The 17,891-nt window shown below is 45.0% G+C and overlaps 2 protein-coding genes across 3 annotated transcripts in view; one reads left to right on the forward strand and one right to left on the reverse strand.

Moving 5' to 3' along the window:
* On the forward strand, window positions 1-16,266 carry LOC139549390 (V-set and transmembrane domain-containing protein 5-like). Its single transcript, XM_071359857.1, has 4 exons — window positions 1-543; window positions 13,097-13,423; window positions 13,692-13,835; window positions 13,959-16,266. The coding sequence occupies exons 1-4, from the start codon at window positions 468-470 to the stop codon at window positions 13,988-13,990; spliced, it is 579 nt and encodes a 192-aa protein (XP_071215958.1). The 5' UTR covers window positions 1-467; the 3' UTR covers window positions 13,991-16,266.
* Window positions 14,230-17,891, reverse strand: part of LOC139549386 (mediator of RNA polymerase II transcription subunit 17) — an 8,099-nt gene continuing 4,437 nt past the window's right edge. For both annotated transcript variants that reach the window (XM_071359847.1, XM_071359846.1), the window contains exons 4-12: window positions 17,657-17,876; window positions 17,394-17,530; window positions 17,071-17,305; window positions 16,685-16,815; window positions 16,296-16,480; window positions 15,925-16,062; window positions 15,221-15,338; window positions 14,795-14,954; window positions 14,230-14,652 (exon numbers count right to left, since the gene is read on the reverse strand). In XM_071359847.1, the coding sequence (XP_071215948.1) occupies window positions 14,444-14,652; window positions 14,795-14,954; window positions 15,221-15,338; window positions 15,925-16,062; window positions 16,296-16,480; window positions 16,685-16,815; window positions 17,071-17,305; window positions 17,394-17,530; window positions 17,657-17,876 (1,533 nt within the window). In that variant the 3' untranslated portion in view covers window positions 14,230-14,443. The remainder of the gene's footprint in view (window positions 14,653-14,794; window positions 14,955-15,220; window positions 15,339-15,924; window positions 16,063-16,295; window positions 16,481-16,684; window positions 16,816-17,070; window positions 17,306-17,393; window positions 17,531-17,656; window positions 17,877-17,891) is intronic.

A 17,891-nucleotide genomic window follows, 5' to 3' on the forward strand; every position in this document is an offset into this window, starting at 1 on the left:
GTTTCTGGGAGGTAGTACAGGGAGAGAGTACAGGGTGGCAGTACAGGTGTGTCTCTCTCTGTGTGTGTGTGTTTCTGCATGAGTGTGTGTCTGCATGTGTGTTTACTCTGTTATTGCCTCCCTCCATCCCTCTCTCTCTCTCTCCCTCTTTCTCTCTGTGTTAGTTTGAATGTATACACAGTAATCTCCTCCTGATCCTGTCTGATAGGTGAGCTGCCGTTGCACAGGCAGAGCAGCTTAGGTAGCCAGTGAGCACAGAACTGAGAAGGACAGAAGAGAACATCACCAACAAAAGAGAGATAATGTTTTCCACCAGAGTAAAACATTAACAATACACTGAGAATAAAAAGGAAGGAGAAACACAGGAAAGAATGGATTTTCAGAGAAGAGTAAAGCGAATGCTCCAGAATGCGGAATGACCCAGTAGACACTCCGTACTGGTGAGAATATATGGACCTGGGGATCTAATGTGGCCTTTGCGGCTCTGGGACGCACAGGAAGTCGCTCTTTTCCTCAGCCTCACATTGTATGTGTGCCACCTAGGTATGTATCCTACCCATACATGGAAACACTTCTGTCAGCATGTATTCATATATGGAAATACTGATTTGAATGTGTTTAAATGTGTGAGTACTTGCGTGTTTAAGGGCATGCCTATGTTTGCCTCAGGGTGTATGATGTATGCCAATCACTTGCAGAAGAAACTTTCTTCTGGTATCAGTTGACTAACTTTGAGTATTCTCCAACATTTGCTCTGATGTGGTTTGTACCGGTGTATCAGAATAATAGTACAGTTAGACACACAGTGGTTTGTTAATTCACCAAAACTTCGATACGGAATGATGGTTTCAAGGCATTCTTCTGGCAGCCAAATGTTTCTCTGTCATTCTTTCCACGCTGTAACAAAATGATTTGTGCATGCTTCATCTTGAGTGCATGCTTCATCTTGTGTACACACACACCTTTAATTGGACTGGTGTGTCTGAGTCAGTAATTCACATTGATTGCAACACATCTTACATGATAAAACAACCGAAAGCAGGTAGCCATGTGGGCAATTCAAAACCCATCAATCAATCAATCAAATGTATTTATAAAGCCCTTTTTACATCAGCAGAGTGCTTATACTGAAACCCAGCCTAAAACTCCAAAGAGTTTGTGGCTAGGAAAAACTCCCTAGAAAGGCAAGAACCTAGGAAGAAACCTAGAGAGGAACCAGGCTCTGAGGAGTGGCCAGTCCTCTTCTGGCTGTGCACGGTGCAGATTGTAAGATTACATGGCCATTTAGGCCAGATTGTTCTTCAAGATGTTCAAACGTTCATAGATGACCAGAAGGGTCAAATAATAATCACAGTGGTTATAGAGTTTGCAACAGGTCAGCACCTCAGGAGTAAATGTCAGTTGGCTTTTCATAGCCAAGCATTCAGAGGTCGAAAAAGAAGGTGCGGTAGAGAGAGAGAGAGAGCGAAAGAGGGAGAGGGAGGGTCGAAACAGCAGGTCCAGGACAAGGTAGCACGTCCGGTGAACAGGTCAGGGTTCCATAGGCAGAACAGCAGAAATGAAGATCTCCCCCACCGCACGAGCCTGAGTGGGCGCAAAACCGAACAATTCGAGTATAGCAAAAAAGGCCTGGCACGACGTGATGCACCCCTCATAGGGATGGCATGAGAGAGCACTAGCAAGTCAGTGACTCAGCCCCCGTAGTATGGTAAGAGACAGAGAATCCCAGTGGAGAGAGGGGAGAGAGACAGCAAGGGTGGTTCATCACTCCAGTGCTTTGCAGTTCACCTTCGCACCCCTGGGCCAGACTACACTCAATCATAGGACCTACCGAAGAGATGAGTCTTCAGAAAAACTTAAAGGTCAAGACCAAGTCTATCTCTCTCACATAGATAGGCAGACCATTCCATAAAAATTGAGCTCTATAGTAGAATGCCCTGCCTCCAGCTGTTTGCTTAACAATTCTAGGAAAATGAAGGAGGCCTGCATGACCGTGGGGTACGTGTATGTATGTACGGCTGGACCAAATTGGAGAGATAGGTAGGAGCTAGTCCATGTAATGCTTTGTAGGTTAGCAGTAAAACCTTGAAATCAGCCCAAGCCTTAACAGTCAAGATTCTAGCGGCTGTATTTAGCACTAGCTGAAGTTGATTTAGTGCTTTATCCGGGTATCCAGGGAGTAGAGCTTTGCAGAATTCTAATCTCGATGTGACAAAAGCATGGATTGGCATTTCTGCGTAATTTTCTGACAAAAAGTAAAAGATTTTTGCAATGTTTTGAAGATGGAAAAAAGCTGCTCTTGAAATATTTTTTATATATTTGTCAAAAGAGAGATCAGGGTCCAGAGTAACATTCAGGTCCTTTACAGTTTTATTTTGATACAACCATTGAGATTAATTGTCAGATCAAACAGAACATCGCTTTGTTTCTTGAGACCTAGAGCTAGCATCTCTATTTTGTCCAAGTTTAAAAGTAAAAACATTTGCCGCCATTGTAACGATTGTCTGTGGTGGAAGAAGGATCGGACCAAGGTGCAGCGTGGTAATTGTTCATCTTGTTTAATGAAGGTGAACACTCAAAATACAAACAACAACAAATGTGAAAAACCGAAACAGTACTGTCTGGTGCAGACACACAAAGACAGAAAACAACCACCCACAAAACCCAACACAAAACAGGCTACCTAAATATGGTTCCCAATCAGAGACAATGACTAACACCTGCCTCTGATTGAGAACCATATCAGGCCAAACGACAAACCCAACATAGAAACACAAAACATAGATAACCCACCCAACTCACGCCCTGACCACACTAAAACAAAGAAAATACAAAAGAACTATGGTCAGAACGTGACAGCCATTCACTTCCATATGTCTGAAACACAGGCTTTCAAGGTAGGCAATTTTGGGGATTCACCATGTCTCATCAGTGTCGTCTGCATAGCAGTGAAAGTTAACATTGTGTTTCCGAATGACATCCCTAAGAGGTATACACTGAGTGTCCCAAACATTAGGAACACCTGCTCTCTCCATGACAGGTGAATCCAGGTGAAAGCTATTATCCCTTATTGATGTCACTTATGAAATCCACTTCAATCAGTGTAGATGGGGAGGAGACAGGTTAAAGAAGGACTTTTAAGCCTTGAGACAATTGAGACATGGATTGTGTATGTGTGCCATTCAGAAGCTGAATGGGCAAGACAAAAGTTTATGTGCCTTTGAACGGGGTATGGTAGTAGGTGCCAGGCGCACTGGTTTGAATGTGTCAAGAACTGCAATGCTGCTTGGTCTTCATGCTCAACAGTCTCCCGTGTGTATCAAGAATGGTCCACCACCCAAAGAACATCCAGCCGACTTGACACAACTGTGGGAAGCATTTGAGTCAACATGGGCCAGCATCCCTATGGAACGCTTTCGTAGAGTCCATGCACTGATGAATTGAGGCTGTTCTGAGGGCAAAAGAGGGTGCAACTCAATATTAGGAAGGTGTTCCTAATGTTTTATACACTCAGTGAAAACAGTAGTGTTCCTAAAATGGAACTGAGCAACACCGAAACCATCCACAGAAACAAACTGATATCTTCCTGTCAGATAAGATCTAAAGCAGGCAAGAACTTGTCCGAGTATCCAAGCTAGTTGGAAGAATTCCAATTTGGTGGAGCGCTATTTCCGTTCCAATTTTCTGGAAACTTGCTTCAGGGCTTGGGTATTTTCTGTATATCAGGGAGCTAGTTTCTTATGACGAATGTTTTTGTTTTTAGCTGTGCAACGGCATCTAGGGTATTACGCGAGGTTAAGTTTAGATCCTTGGTTAGGTGGTTAACTGATTTTTGTACTCTGGCGTCCTTAGGTAGGTGGAGGGAGTCTGGAAGGGCATTTAGGAATCTTTGGGTTGTCCGAAAATGTATAGCAAGGGTTTTAATAATCCTTGGTTGTGGTCTGAGCTAATTATTTGTTGCGATTGCAAACCTAATAAAATGCTAGTCCTATAGTCCAGGATTATGAGAAAAAATATTTAGATCCATAATATCTATTCCACGGGACAAAACTAAATCCAGGGTATGATTGTGACAATGCGTAGGTCCGTAGACATGTTGGACAAAACCCACTGAGTCGATGATGGCTCGAAAGCCTTTTGGAGTGGTTCTGTGGACTTCTCCATGTGAATATTGAAGTCATAAAAAATGTGAACATTATCTGCCATGACTACAATGTCCGATAGGAATTCAGGGAACTCAGCGAGGAACGCTGTAAACAGTAGCTATAGAAAGTGATTGAGAAGGCTGCATAGACTGCATAGACTTTTTTTGTAAATTTAAATTTGCTTTCATAAATGTTAGCAACACCTCCACCTTTGCAGGATGCTCAGGGGATATGGTCACTAGTGTAACCAGGAGGAGAGGCCTCATTTAACGCCGTAAATTCATCAAGCTTTAGCCATGTTTTAGTCAGGCCAATCACATCATATGATTAGTGATTAGTTCATTGACTATGACTGCCTTTGAAGTGAGGGATCTAACATTAAGTAGTCCTATTTTGAGATGTGAGTTATTAACACAATCTCTTTCAATAATGACGACAGGAATGGAGGTCTTTATTCCAGTGAGATTGCTAAGGTGAACAACCGCCATGTTTAGTTTTGCCCGACCTATGGGGAAAACTGAGCTGACTACACTGACTGTGTTGGGAACAGACTCCACTAAGCTGGCAGGCTGGCTAACAGCCTGATGCCTGCACCCATCTCATTGTGGAGCTAGAGAAGTTAGAGACCTGTCTATGTTGATAGATAAGATGAGAGCACCATTCCAGTCCGTCCCTCCTCAGCAGGCCAGACTTGGTCCTGTTGGTGGTGAGTACCAGGAAGAGGGCCAGTTATGTATAAATTCTATATTTTGGGAGGGGCATAAAACAGTTTGATTTGTGTTAGTCTGCTGTAGAGCTCATCACTCCCCCTAACTGGGAGGGGGCCAGAGACAATTACTCAATGCCAACACATCTTTCTAGTTAAGTTACACGCCAAAGTTTTGTTGCGCTTGGTGACCTCTGACTGTTTCATCCTAATATCGTCGGTGCCGACATTGATAACAATATCCCTATAACCTACACTCTTCAGACTAGCCTTTACGCCCCCTGGTAAACAATATATGATTGCTGGATAATTCTTTTTAAGTTTAATATTGCGGTTAATGGAGTTGCCAATGATTAGTGTTTTCAATTTGTCAGAGCTAGTGGTGGGAGGCTTCGGCGGCTCAGACCCGGTAACGGGTGGAGGAGAGACCTGGAAAGTCTTGGGCTCTGACTCGGGCTCTGACTCCGACTCGTTGGTTGGTGGGGAAAACCAGTTGAAAGTTTCTATCGGCTGAATGAGCGACAACGGTTGAGAATGCCGACAGCATTTCTTTCCAGAAGCCATAAGCTTGTTTGGCAAGTTTCAAGGAAGACGAACTAAGAACAACCTGTTATTAAAGACAGTGACGCAGAAGGTTCACAGTACCTGGAAGAACCTGTTCTATAGTATAATATATTTTTAAATTCCTAACATTTCTAACATCTTACTGGTCTCAAGACTGACTTGGACATGACTTAGGTTTCAGGCTGTTAGGCGTGCACATCATTGACGACCTGGAATGGTCCCTTCACACAGACAGTGTGGTGAAGGAGGTGCAACAGCGCCTCTTCAACCACAGGACGCTGAAGAATTTCGGCATGGCTCTTAAGACCCTCATGAACTTCTACAGATGCACCATTAAGAGCCTCCTGTCGGGCTGTATCACCGCCTGGTACGGCAATTGCACCATTCGCAACCGCAGGGCTCTCCAGAGGTTGGAACGGCCAGACCAACGCATCACCGGGGGCAAACGGCATGCCCTCCAGGACTTCTACAGCACCTGGTGTCACAGGAAGGCCATCAAGGACCTCAGCCACGAGCCGTGGCTATTTTACCCCGCTACCATCTAGAAGGTGAAGACAGTACAGGTGCAAAGCTGGGACCGAGAGACTGATAAACAGCTTTTATCTCCAGGTCACCACTAGCCATCCTTCGCCCAGTACCCTGCCCTGAACCTTAGTCACTGTTACTAGCAGGCTACCACCCGGTACACTACTTACTGCACCTTATAAGATTGCATTTAATAATGTTTACATACTGTACTGTTTTTCCCACTTTATAGGTACATTGCATTCGGAAAGTATTCAGACCCCTTGACTTTTTCCACATTTTGTTACATTTTGCCTTATTCTAAAATGGATGAAAAAAATACTCCTCAATCTACACATAATACCCCATAATGACAAAGCGAAAAAAAGTTTTTTAGAAATGTTTGCAAATGTATTAAAAATAAAATCCAGAAATATCTTATTTACATAAGTATTCAGACCCTTTGCTATGAGAATCGAAATTGAGCTCAGGTGTAACCTGTTTCCATTGATCATCCTTGAGATGTTTCTACAACTTCATTGGAGTCCACCTGTGGTACATTCAATTGATTGGACATGATTTGGAAAGGCCTGTCTATATAAGGTCCCACAGTTGACAGTGCATGTCAGAGTAAAAACCAAGCCATGAGGTCGAAGGAATTGTCCGTAGAACTCCGAGACAGGATTGTGTCGAGGCACAGATCTGGGGAAGGGTACCAAAATGTCCCCAAGAACACAGTGGCCTCCATCATTCTTAAATGGAAGAAGTTTGGAACCACCAAGACTCTTCCTAGAGCTAGCCGCCCGGCCAAACTGAGCAATCGGGGAAGAAGGGCCTTGGTCAGGGAGGTGACCAAGAACCCGATGGTCACTATGAAAGAGCTCCAGAGTTCCTCTGTGGAGATGGGAGAACCTTCCAGAAGCTCTGCAACACTCTACCAATCAGGCCTTTTACGGTAGAGTAGCCAGAAAGAAGCCACTCCTCAGTAAAAGGCACATGATAGCCATCTTGGAAATTGCCAAAAGGTACCTAAAGACTCTCAGACCATGAAAAACAAGATTGAACTCTTTGGCCTGAATGCCAAGCGTCACGTCTGGAGGAAACCTGGCACCATCCCTACGGTGAAGCATTGTGGTGGCAGCATCATGCTGTGGGGATGTTTTTCAGTGGCAGGGACTAGTCAGGATCAAGGGAAAGATGAACGGAGAAAAGTATAGAGAGACCCTTGATGAAAACCTGCTCCAGAGCACTCAGGACCTCAGACTGGGGCAAAGGTTCACCTTCCATCAGGACAACGACCCTAAGCATACAGCCAAGACAACGCAAGAGTGGCTTCGGGACACGCCTCTGAAGGTCCTTGAGTGGCCCAGCCAGAGCCCGGAATTTAACCCGATCGAACATCTCTGGAGAGACCTGAAAATAGCTGTATAGCGATGCTCCTCATCCAGCCTGACAGAGCTTGAGAGAATCTGCAGAGACGAATGGGAGAAACTCCACAAATACAGGTGTGCCAAGTTTGTAGCATCATACCCAAGAAGACTCGAGGCTGTAATCGTTGCCAAAGGTGCTTCAACAAAGTACTGGGTAAAGGGTCTGAATAGTTCAGTAAAAGTGATATTCAGTTTTTTTAATATGTTTACAATTTTTTTTTAAATCTGTTATTCCTTTGTCATTATGGGGTATTGTGTGTAGGTTGATGAGGGAAAAAAACTGTTTAATCAATTTCAGAATTAGGCTGTAACATAACAAAATGTGGAAAAAGTCAAGGTGTCTGAATACTTTCTGAATGCACTGTATTCTAGTCATGGCTCATCCTATATACCGTAACTACTGCTCTATTCATATACTGTCCATACACATATAGGGACAGACTGATATTCTGCAAAAGGTACAGGGATTGGACTGCTGAGGACTGGGGTAAAGTCATTTTCTCTGATTATATATATATATATATATATATGTGTCACGTTCGCTGGAATGATTGTCGGACCAAGTCGCAGCGGATGTTGAGTTCCACATTATTTATTAGAAAGTGAAACTAAGCAAAGACAAAAACAAATAAACAATAAACTAACAACGAACCGTGACTACAGAGTTGCTACGTGCACTAACTCAAAACAATATCCAATCAACACAGGTGGGAAAAACAGCTACTTAAATATGATCCCCAATTAGAGACAACGATTACCAGCTGCCTCTAATTGGGAATCATACAAATCACCAACAGAGAAAATAAACTAGAACACCACATAGAAAGAAATTCGATCACCCCCAGTCACGCCCTGACCCACTTCACCATAGAGAAACAATGGCTCTCTATGGTCAGGGCGTGACAGTACCCCCAAAGGTGCGGACTCCAGCCGCAAAACCTGAAACCAAATAGGGAGGGTAGGGGGGGGGTGATTAGTGTCGGTGGCGTCTCTGGTGCGGGCCGAAGAACCTGCTCATCCCGCGGATCCAGCCATGGACCCAGGCTGAACACTGTGCCTAGACTGGATCTCGATGCCGAGGAAGGCTCCTGCCATGGAGCGGGACTGGACACCGGCCCTGGCCTGGACATCGGTGCAGAGGAAGACTCCTGCCATGGAGCTGGACTGGAAGCCGTGTTAGGAGTGGGCATCGGCACAGGGGAAGGCTCCCGCCATGGAGCGGGACTGGTCGCTGTGCCTGGACTGGGCACCAACGCAGAAGAAGACTCTGGCCTTGGAGCTGGACTGGACGCCGTGCTCAGACTGAGCATCGGCACAGGGAAAGGCTCCGGCCATGGAGCTGGAGGTTCCGGACCGTGGACCGTCTCAGGAGGTTCCGGACCGGGAACCGTCGCCGGAAGCGCCGGACCGGGAACCGTCGCCGGAATCTCAGGACAGGGAACTGTCGCCGGAAGCTCTGGACTGGGAACCGTCGCCGGAAGCTCTGGACTGGGAACCGTCGCCAGAAGCTCTGGACTGGGAACTGTTGCCTAAGCAAAGACAAAAACAAATAAACAATAAACTAACAACGAACCGCGACTACAGAGTTGCTACGTGCACTTACTCAAAACAATATCCCATCAACACAGGTGGCAAAAACAGCTACTTAAATATGATCCCCAATTAGAGACAACGATTACCAGCTGCCTCTAATTGGGAATCATACAACTCACCAACATAGAAAATAAACTAGAACACCACATAGAAATAAATAAATTAGATCACCCCCAGTCACGCCCTGACCCACTTCACCATAGAGAAACAATGGCTCTCTATGGTCAGGGCGTGACAATATATACAGTATGTTTGGATGAGCAATGTAAGAGCGGCATAGATTAAGATACAGTAGAATAGGATAGAATACATTATATATAGTCGTGGCCAAAAGTTTTAAGAATGACACAAATATTAATTTCCACAAAGTTTACTGCTTCAGTGTCTTTAGATATTTTTGTCAGATGTTACTATGGAATACTGAAGTATAATTACAAGCATTTCATAAGTGTCAAAGGCTTTTATTGACAATTACATGAAGTTGATGCAAAGAGTCAATATTTGCAGTGTTGACACTTCTGTTTCAAGACCTTTGCAATCCGCCCTGGCATGCTGTCAATTAACTTCTGGGCCACATCCTGACTGATGGCAGCCCATTCTTGCATAATCAATGCTTGGAGTTTGTCAGAATTTGTGGGTTTTGTTTGTCCACCCGCCTCTTGAGGATTGATCACAAATTCTCAATGGGATTAAGGTCTAGGGAGTTTCCTGGCCATGGACCCAAAATATTGATGTTTTGTTCCCCGAGCCACTTAGTTATCACTTTTACCTTATGGCAAGGCGCTCCATCATGCTGGAAAAGGCATTCTTCGTCACCAAACTGTTCCTGGATGGTTAGGAGAAGTTGATCTCTGAGGATGTGTTGGTACCATTCTTTATTCATGGCTGTGTTCTTAGGCAAAATTGTGAGCCCACTCCCTTGGCTGAGAAGCAACCCCACACATGAATGGTCTCAGGATGTTTTACTGTTGGCATGACACAGGACTGATGGTAGCGCTCACCTTGTCTTCTCCGGACAAGCTTTTTTCCGGATGCCCCAAACAATCGGAAAGGGGATTCATCAGAGAAAATGACTTTACCCCAGTCCTCAGCAGTCCAATCCCTGTACCTTTTGCAGAATATCAGTCTGTCCCTGATGTTTTTCCTGGAGATAAGTGGCTTCTTTGCTGCCTTTCTTGACACCAGGTCATACTCCAAAAGTCTTTGCCCCACTGTGCGTGCAGATGCAGATGTCCTGCTGCCATTCCTGAGCAAGCTCTGTACTGGTGGTTCCCCGATCCCGCAGCTGAATCAACTTTAGGAGACGGTCCTGGCGCTTGCTGGATTTTCTTGGGCGCCCTGAAGCCTTTTTCACAACAATTGAACCGCTCTCCTTGAAGTTCTTGATGATCTGATAAATGGTTGATTTAGGTGCAATCTTACTGGCAGCAATATCCTTGCCTGTGAAGCCCTTTTTGTGCAAAGCAATGATGACGGCACGTGTTTCCTTGCAGGTAACCATCGTTGACAGAGGAAGAACAATGATTCCATGTACCACCCTCCTTTTGAAGCTTCCAGTCTGTTATTCGAACTCAATCAGCATGACAGAGTGTCACGCCCTGGCCTTAGTTATCTTTGTTTTCTTTATTATTTTGGTTAGGTCAGGGTGTGACATGGGGGATTTATGTGTTTTGTCTTGTCTAGGGGTTTTGTATGTTTCTGGGGTGTTTTCTAGTCTAGGTGTTTGTATGTCTATGGTTGTCTAGATTGGTTCTCAATCAGAGGCAGCTGTTTATCGTTGTCTCTGATTGGGAACCATATTTAGGCAGCCATATTCTTTAGCGATTTCGTGGGTTATTGTCTATGTATTGGTTGCTTGTGTCTGCACTTTATATATATATATAGCTTCACGTTCGTTTTGTTGTTTTGATTAGTTTGTTTAAGTGTTCTTTGTTTTCGTGTTAAATAAATAGAAGAATGTATTCGTATCACGCTGCGCCTTGGTCCTCCTCTCTTCCACCTTACAACGAACGTGACACAGAGTGATCTCCAGCCTTGTCCTCGTCAACACTCACACCTGTGTTAACAAGAGAATCACTGACATGATGTCAGCTGGTCCTTTGTGGCAGGGCTGAAATGCAGTGGAAATGTTTTTGGGGGATTCAGTGCATTTGCATGGCAAAGAGGGACTTTGCAATTCATCTTATCACTCTTCATAACATTCTGGTGTATATGCAAATTGCCATCATACAAACTGAGGCAGCAGACTTTGTGAAAATTATATATTTGTGTCATTCTCAAAACTTTTGGCCACGACTGTACATATGAGATGAGTAATGCAAAATATGTAAACATTATTAAAGTGACTAGTGTTACAGTTATTAAAGTGGCCAGTGATTTCAAGTCTGTGTATATAGGGCAGCAGCCTCTAATGTGCTAGTGATGGCTATTTAACAGTCTGATGGCCTTGAGATAGAAGCTGTTTTTCAGTCTCTCTTGTACTGACCTAGCCTTCTGGATGATAGCAGGGTGAACAGGCAGTGGCTCGTGTGGAGGTTGTCCTTGATGATCCTTTTGTCATTCCTGGTCCTGGTGCTGTAGGTGTCCTGGAGGGCAGGTAGTTTGCGATGGGCAGACCGCACCACCCTCTGTAGAGCCCTGCGATTGCAGGCAGTGCAGTTTCCATACCAGGCGGTGATACAGCCCAACAGGATGCTGTGCATCTGTAAAAGTTTGTGAGAGTTTTATGTGCAAAGCCAAATTTCTTCAGCCTCCTGAGGTTGAAAAGGCACTGTTGCGCCTCCTTCAGCACACTGACTCTGCCGTTTCCTGAAGTCCACGATCATCTATTTTGTTTTGTTGACTGAGTGAGAGGTTATTTTCCTGGCACCACACTCCCAGGGCCCTCACCTCCTCCCTGTCTCGTCATTGTTGGTAATCAAGTCTACTACTGTTGTGTCGTCTGCAAACTTGATGATTGAGTTGAAGGTGTGCGTGGCCACGCGGTCATGGGTGAACAGGGAGTACAGGAGGGGGCTAAGCACACCAGTGTTGAGGATCAGTGAAGTGGAGGTGTTGTTTCCTACCTTCACCACCCGGGGGCGGCCTGCCAGGAAGTCCAGGACCCAGTTTCACAGGGCGGGGTTCAGACCCAGGTCCTTAAGCTTAATGATGAACTTGGAGGGTGCTATGGTGTTGAATGCTGAGCTATAGTCAATGAACAGCATTCTTACATAGGTATTCCTCTTGTCCAGATGGGATAGGGCAGTGTGCAGTGCGATGGCGTTTGCATCGTCTGTGGATCTATTGGGGCGGTAAGCAAATTGAAGTGGGTCTAGGGTGTCAGGTAAGGTGGAGGTGATATGATCCTTGACTAGTCTCTCAAAGCACTTCATGATGACAGAAGTGAGTGCTATGGGGCGATCGTCATTTAGTTCAGTTACATTTGCTTTCTTGGGTACAGGAACAATGGTGGACATCTTGAAGCATGTGGGGACAACAGACGGATAGGGAGAGATTGAATATGTCTGTAAACACTCCAGTCAGCTGGTTTGCACATGCTCTGAGGCCAGCAGCTTTGCGAGGGTTAACATGTGTATTGTTTTGTAGCTTCTAGGTATTACTGCACTGTTGAAGCTTGAAACACAAGCATTTCGCTGCACCTGCGATAACATCTGCAAATCTGTATACGCAACCAATAAACTTTGATTTGAGATGAGCGAAGCGCCAGAATCACATACCAATGAGCCATCTCAAAGTAATTTGATGACAGCAACCCCATCATACAGTATGAAATAGGCCAATATAAATGTAAAAGTCTGTTTTTTATAGAATAATATGTTATGTAATGTCTGTTGTGGAACTGGTTATGTAAGGGAATAGTGTAAAGGGTGGGTATTTCTTATGTCCAGAACTGAGGGGCCAATTGTGCTCTAAAGAAAATAAAAATTGAAGGTATTTGATCCCTTGCTCATATAAAGGCAAGTGGGCTCGAGTCAGGAAGTTTCTATGGTGATAACATGTCAATAACACATCAGTGTGTGGGTCATAATATGTTGATTTATCTGATTCTAAAATACAAATCATATATATCAGGTTCTCTCTATCTATCATACATTAACCAGCACTGTTCCTCTCTTTCCCTTCCTCCCTCCACTATGTCCTTCCTCTGGCAGCTGGAGCCATCTCAATACGGTCTCCTCAGCAGAGTCTGACCAGGCCTGTCCAACAGGATGTGTTGTTCTCTGTGGACATCTCCTGTGTTGGGACTCCCACCATACAGTGGACCTTTATGTCTGGCAGGGTGAGCAGAGACATTGGGGCGTGGCAACCTGGTGGGTATACCAATGTATCAGAGGACTACATGGACAGAGTCCACACATACACTAATGGGTCTATGGGACTGTCGGACCTACGTATTCAAGACGCCGGCTTCTACGTGATCACTGTGACTGAACTGTCCGGGAGCAGCAAAGATGAAGGCTTTGTCTTGAAGGTGGAAGGTGAGTGAATAGTGGGCGCAGGCCTGTATCACAATGTGGCATTTTGCTTTACGGTACAGTGTTAGTGTTTCATCATAGCTGACATTTACATGAACCCCTTTATGGAACTGTTTTCTTCTCAGTCCTGGAGACGGTTTCTGTAGCGGCCTTATGGTGTTAATGAACAGTATCTTTACAAGTAGTTCAGTACAAGTGACCTTCATTTCTGAGTAAGCTAGTTAGCGGAAGTGAGAATGAACATGGTGTGTTCTCCCTCCCTGTGTTGTAGAAGTTCTGTATGAGGACCTCCAGTACCTGGCAGTGTTTGCTGTAGGGCTGGCCTCCCTGGCTGGCTTTCTCATGGTCTCCATGTGGCTCATGGACAAAGCCTACTGCCGGATCAAGGCATGGAGACAGAGGCAGCAGATGCCAGGTAAATTATTTTAGAATGCTTTTTGGTGTAATAGATACATTTAGTAATTCAACGACTCAAGTTTAATTGTTCTTGTGTGTACTCGGTTTGTGTGTCATTGAATCTCATGTTTTCTCTCTCCAGAGAATGATGTAACTGACCTGCAACCTCTCTGATATGAAGATCTATGAGACAGCCAGATGACACTGCCCAAAAACCAATCTGAGCTAAAAATTAAAGACTAATGTTAAGCGTCCACAGCGTGTAAATATGACCAGGTTACTGATTCCAGGAACAGATGAAGGATTGTCAACCTACGTGCCTCAAGACTAGCTGCATGTATTATTTTACTGTACACACAACAGCTGATATTAGTCCATGCTATTTTATGTAAGGAAACACACTGACAAGTGGAAACAAATAATATATTTATTTTCACAGCTGAGTTTTTTTACTGTAACAACATTTGAAATATATATTTTTTTACATTGACACGGGTAAGTCAAATGTCCAAGCAATTCTACTAACATCAATGCATGATTTCCACAAAAGTGGATCAAGTTAGGATTCAGCACATAGAAAACATTCAGAGACAGCAAGAGAGAGAGAGAGTGTGATAGTGGCCAGACCTAAGGACAGGGGGTGAGGGCAGCCATGAGAAGCTCCATCTTGTAGACAAAGTTGCGTCCCTCCATCTTACTCCAGTGGACCTCCTTGTAGGGCCCTCGCAGGTGGTTCCACTTCCCATCCTGGATGACGTCAGACTTGGGCAGCTCCTTGCTCTGGCTGCGTGGGAACTGGACCAGGACCTTACAGCCACTCTCTGGACCATTACGCACTGGAGAAGATACAACACATTAATTTGGACAAATGTTACAATTAGCTTATACATTTCAGTCATTATATTAGTTTTCAGACTAAATTAGTTGTTTAAGGTGTATGACATCCAATATGCCAGATTGATTGATTGAAGACGGTACCCGAGATGGCGTATTCCCCATTGGAGGAGGCGACGGTGATGGCCGAGGCATTACCGATGCTCTCCACAGAGCCCAGGCCCACATGGTTACTGAAGCTCAGAACATGCCAACCCATCACCTTAGCCAGCTGCTGTACCGCATGGACCTGGTGCTGAGACATCTGTAGTGCCAGGGGACAGACACAGGGGACACTGTTACTGACACTGGTTCAGACAGGCAGCTACAAAAAGGCTACATCAATACTTTGAAATTGATTTGAATAAAAGTTCAAATCAGCAATAAGCAATAAGCCAAGTGAAGAACTAGGTCTAGCAAATGTTATGCACTTTAGAATATATAGGTGGCTTCTAGCTATACTTGAGTGTAATACTGGGTACATAAACAGCAGTTAACGGTGATGTGACAGCAGTCAGTGAGTCCCTTGACCTGGGAGAGAAGAAAGTCCTGCAGCTCCTGTTCCTGGTGAGAGAGTGTGATGACACGGCCGTCCCTGTGCACCACTCGTATCTGCTCAACCCCTATGTTCAGCTGCAGCTGGATAGACCTGCACACACCCACACAGAAGGTCATGGAACATTCTTTTTCCATGGTCAAAGTTTATTGCTAGACAATACTTTTTATTTTTACCGAACGTTGAAAAAGCTGAATAATTGCCCAATTAAATTGGTGGTAATTCATTAAGGTGAAACCTCTTCTTCTGTTGTTCAAGCACGGAACCTAACTTTTTCCCTTTTAATTTATTCTCACCATATATCCAGGCTGTATCACAACAGGCCGTGATTGGGAGTCCCATAGGGCGGCGCACAATTGGCCCAGTGTCGGCCGGGTTTGGCCAGTGTAGGCCGTCATTGTAAATAAGATATTTTTCTTAACCAACTTGCCTAGAAGATATGTTGACACTTCCTGGCCCAGAAGTATATTCTCTAAACACAGTCCCTTAAACAATGTAGAAAGAGTACTCTCTGCCTCTGTTCTCCTGGCTTTAACAGTACTCTGTCTCTGTTGCTCTAGCCTAGCCAGTCCTCCTGGCTTTAACAGTACTCTGTCTCTGTTGCTCTAGCCTAGCCAGTCCTCCTGGCTTTAACAGTACTCTGCCTCTGTTGCTCTGGCTTGGCTCCTGCTCCACTTACTTGCAGATCTGCTCGTAACCCTGGGAGGTGATGAGGACTTTGACACTGGACTCGTACACATCGTTGATGTTGGACCAGTGGGCCTGGATCTGGGGGTCTTCTATACGGCTGGCCAGGCTGTCGATGGTCCGCGCCGTCCTGAAACAGACACGAGGGGTGGACTTGCAGTCAATGTTGATTTGCTGTCCTGTAAAATGTTTATTTAGTAACATATTGTTTCATTGTGCAAACATTTTCATGATTTGTGATTTGACAAAAAAGATAAGGGGTGCTTTGAGTGAAACAACAAGCCTGACAGAAGAATATTATTAAAAAATAAAACAATATGACAGTATGAGCTTACCATTGATGTGGTGTGTTTTTGTGCCTACCTGCTGCGTAGGAAGATGTGTTTGGCCTGTTTGATGATCTTCTCCAGTAGGCCCTCATTCTGCTGCAGGTTGGAGATCTCAGCCTTGTCGTAGGCCATGGGCCCTGCCATACGCTGCCTTTTGTGGCCAAAGGGGGCACTAGCCGGATGGGGCATCACTATCGAACTCAGGGTCTGCTTGTGGAACTGTGGGTGGGAAGGGCGGGGCATTTATATTGATCAATATGTATCACAGTTCACACAATCAGCAGTGATACACACATGTGCATATGTATAAGATGAAATAAAACACGGGGGACTTAGTTTGGTCAGTATCTGTCTGAGTACGTCTTTGGTCAACAATATAATTACTAGATGGAATTTTCCACCCAGAAAGACTGGCGGACCCACCTCTCTCATGAGCTGGTGCAGGTTGTGTTCTAAAACGTAGAGGTGGTCGTCGGGTTTGGGTTTCTCTGGTGACGCCCTCTGGTTCTTCTTCTCTCCAGTGGAGTGACACAGAGAAATGGACAACTGGAGACCTGCAGGGAGGATAGACAACCTTAATAGTGGTGTAATACAGAAATCTCTTAAGAGTAGGACTCTGCACATCTGACGAGGGGTGAATAACAGCAAAATAACAGCTAAAGCATCTCTGGACACTTAGAACGTACTACTCCAGGTAACAGACAACAACAACAAAAACGCATTGATTTTGCAAAATGCATGGTTTCATGGAGTGTTCATTTTCCATGGGCTACAATAACTCTCCTAAAAGCATTGTGAAGTGTCCTCACCTGGGAAGGGTTGATAAATGATCTGGTTCTTGACAACGATGTGGGGGATCTGGGACTTGATCTGAACCGCCTCCCGGGACAGCTGGGCGAAAATCTCCTTACAGAGCAGCACGTTCTGGGCAGCTTCCAGCTTCACATGCCATGGCTGAGTACCTGCTTTAGCTTTAGGCTGCCTCCTGAACAGGCTCACAGTGCCTAGGTCACCTATGTCAGGGGCTTGTTTCTGGATTGAAACCTGGAAGACAACACATAATGTTTGAGAGGCCAGGCCGAACATCAACATTATCACAATGAGGTATGTTCCCTGAGCAGTATCTATTCACTTTGATGTAAGCTGATCCCTCCAGATCACTGGGGATCTGGACGTTCAGTGGACAGTAATCCTCCGGGAGCTTCTTGTCCAGGTCGATGTCAGTGTTCTTTATCACCTCAAAGGTGCCGGCATGAGGAAACAAGGATCCTGCAGAGAGATACATGGCATTAGAAATTAGCTATATAATGTCATAAAAACAATGAATGTGCAGAAGGTGGTAAATACTGCAATGACACTAAATGAAACATTTGAGCAGAGTTAAAGCCTCCACACCTGCGCTCCTGTAGCTGAGGTCTCCCAGGATCTTGTCTCCTACTTTGCGTAGTTTCCACTGCGAGCGGAGCCGCAGCAGCTCTGAGTTGAAGTCTCTCTGTCTCCTGTTCTCCTGGTTCTCTGCCACTGACTTGCTTAGTTTGTCTGCCCCCTTCAGGAGCAGCTGAGCTGCTGTGGCCAAAGACTTCTTCTTACTGATGAGCTGGAACACCTGGGGTGTCTATAGTAAGGAGTG

This window comes from Salvelinus alpinus, chromosome 22, assembly GCF_045679555.1.
Source record: "Salvelinus alpinus chromosome 22, SLU_Salpinus.1, whole genome shotgun sequence".
NCBI lineage: Eukaryota > Metazoa > Chordata > Actinopteri > Salmoniformes > Salmonidae > Salvelinus > Salvelinus alpinus.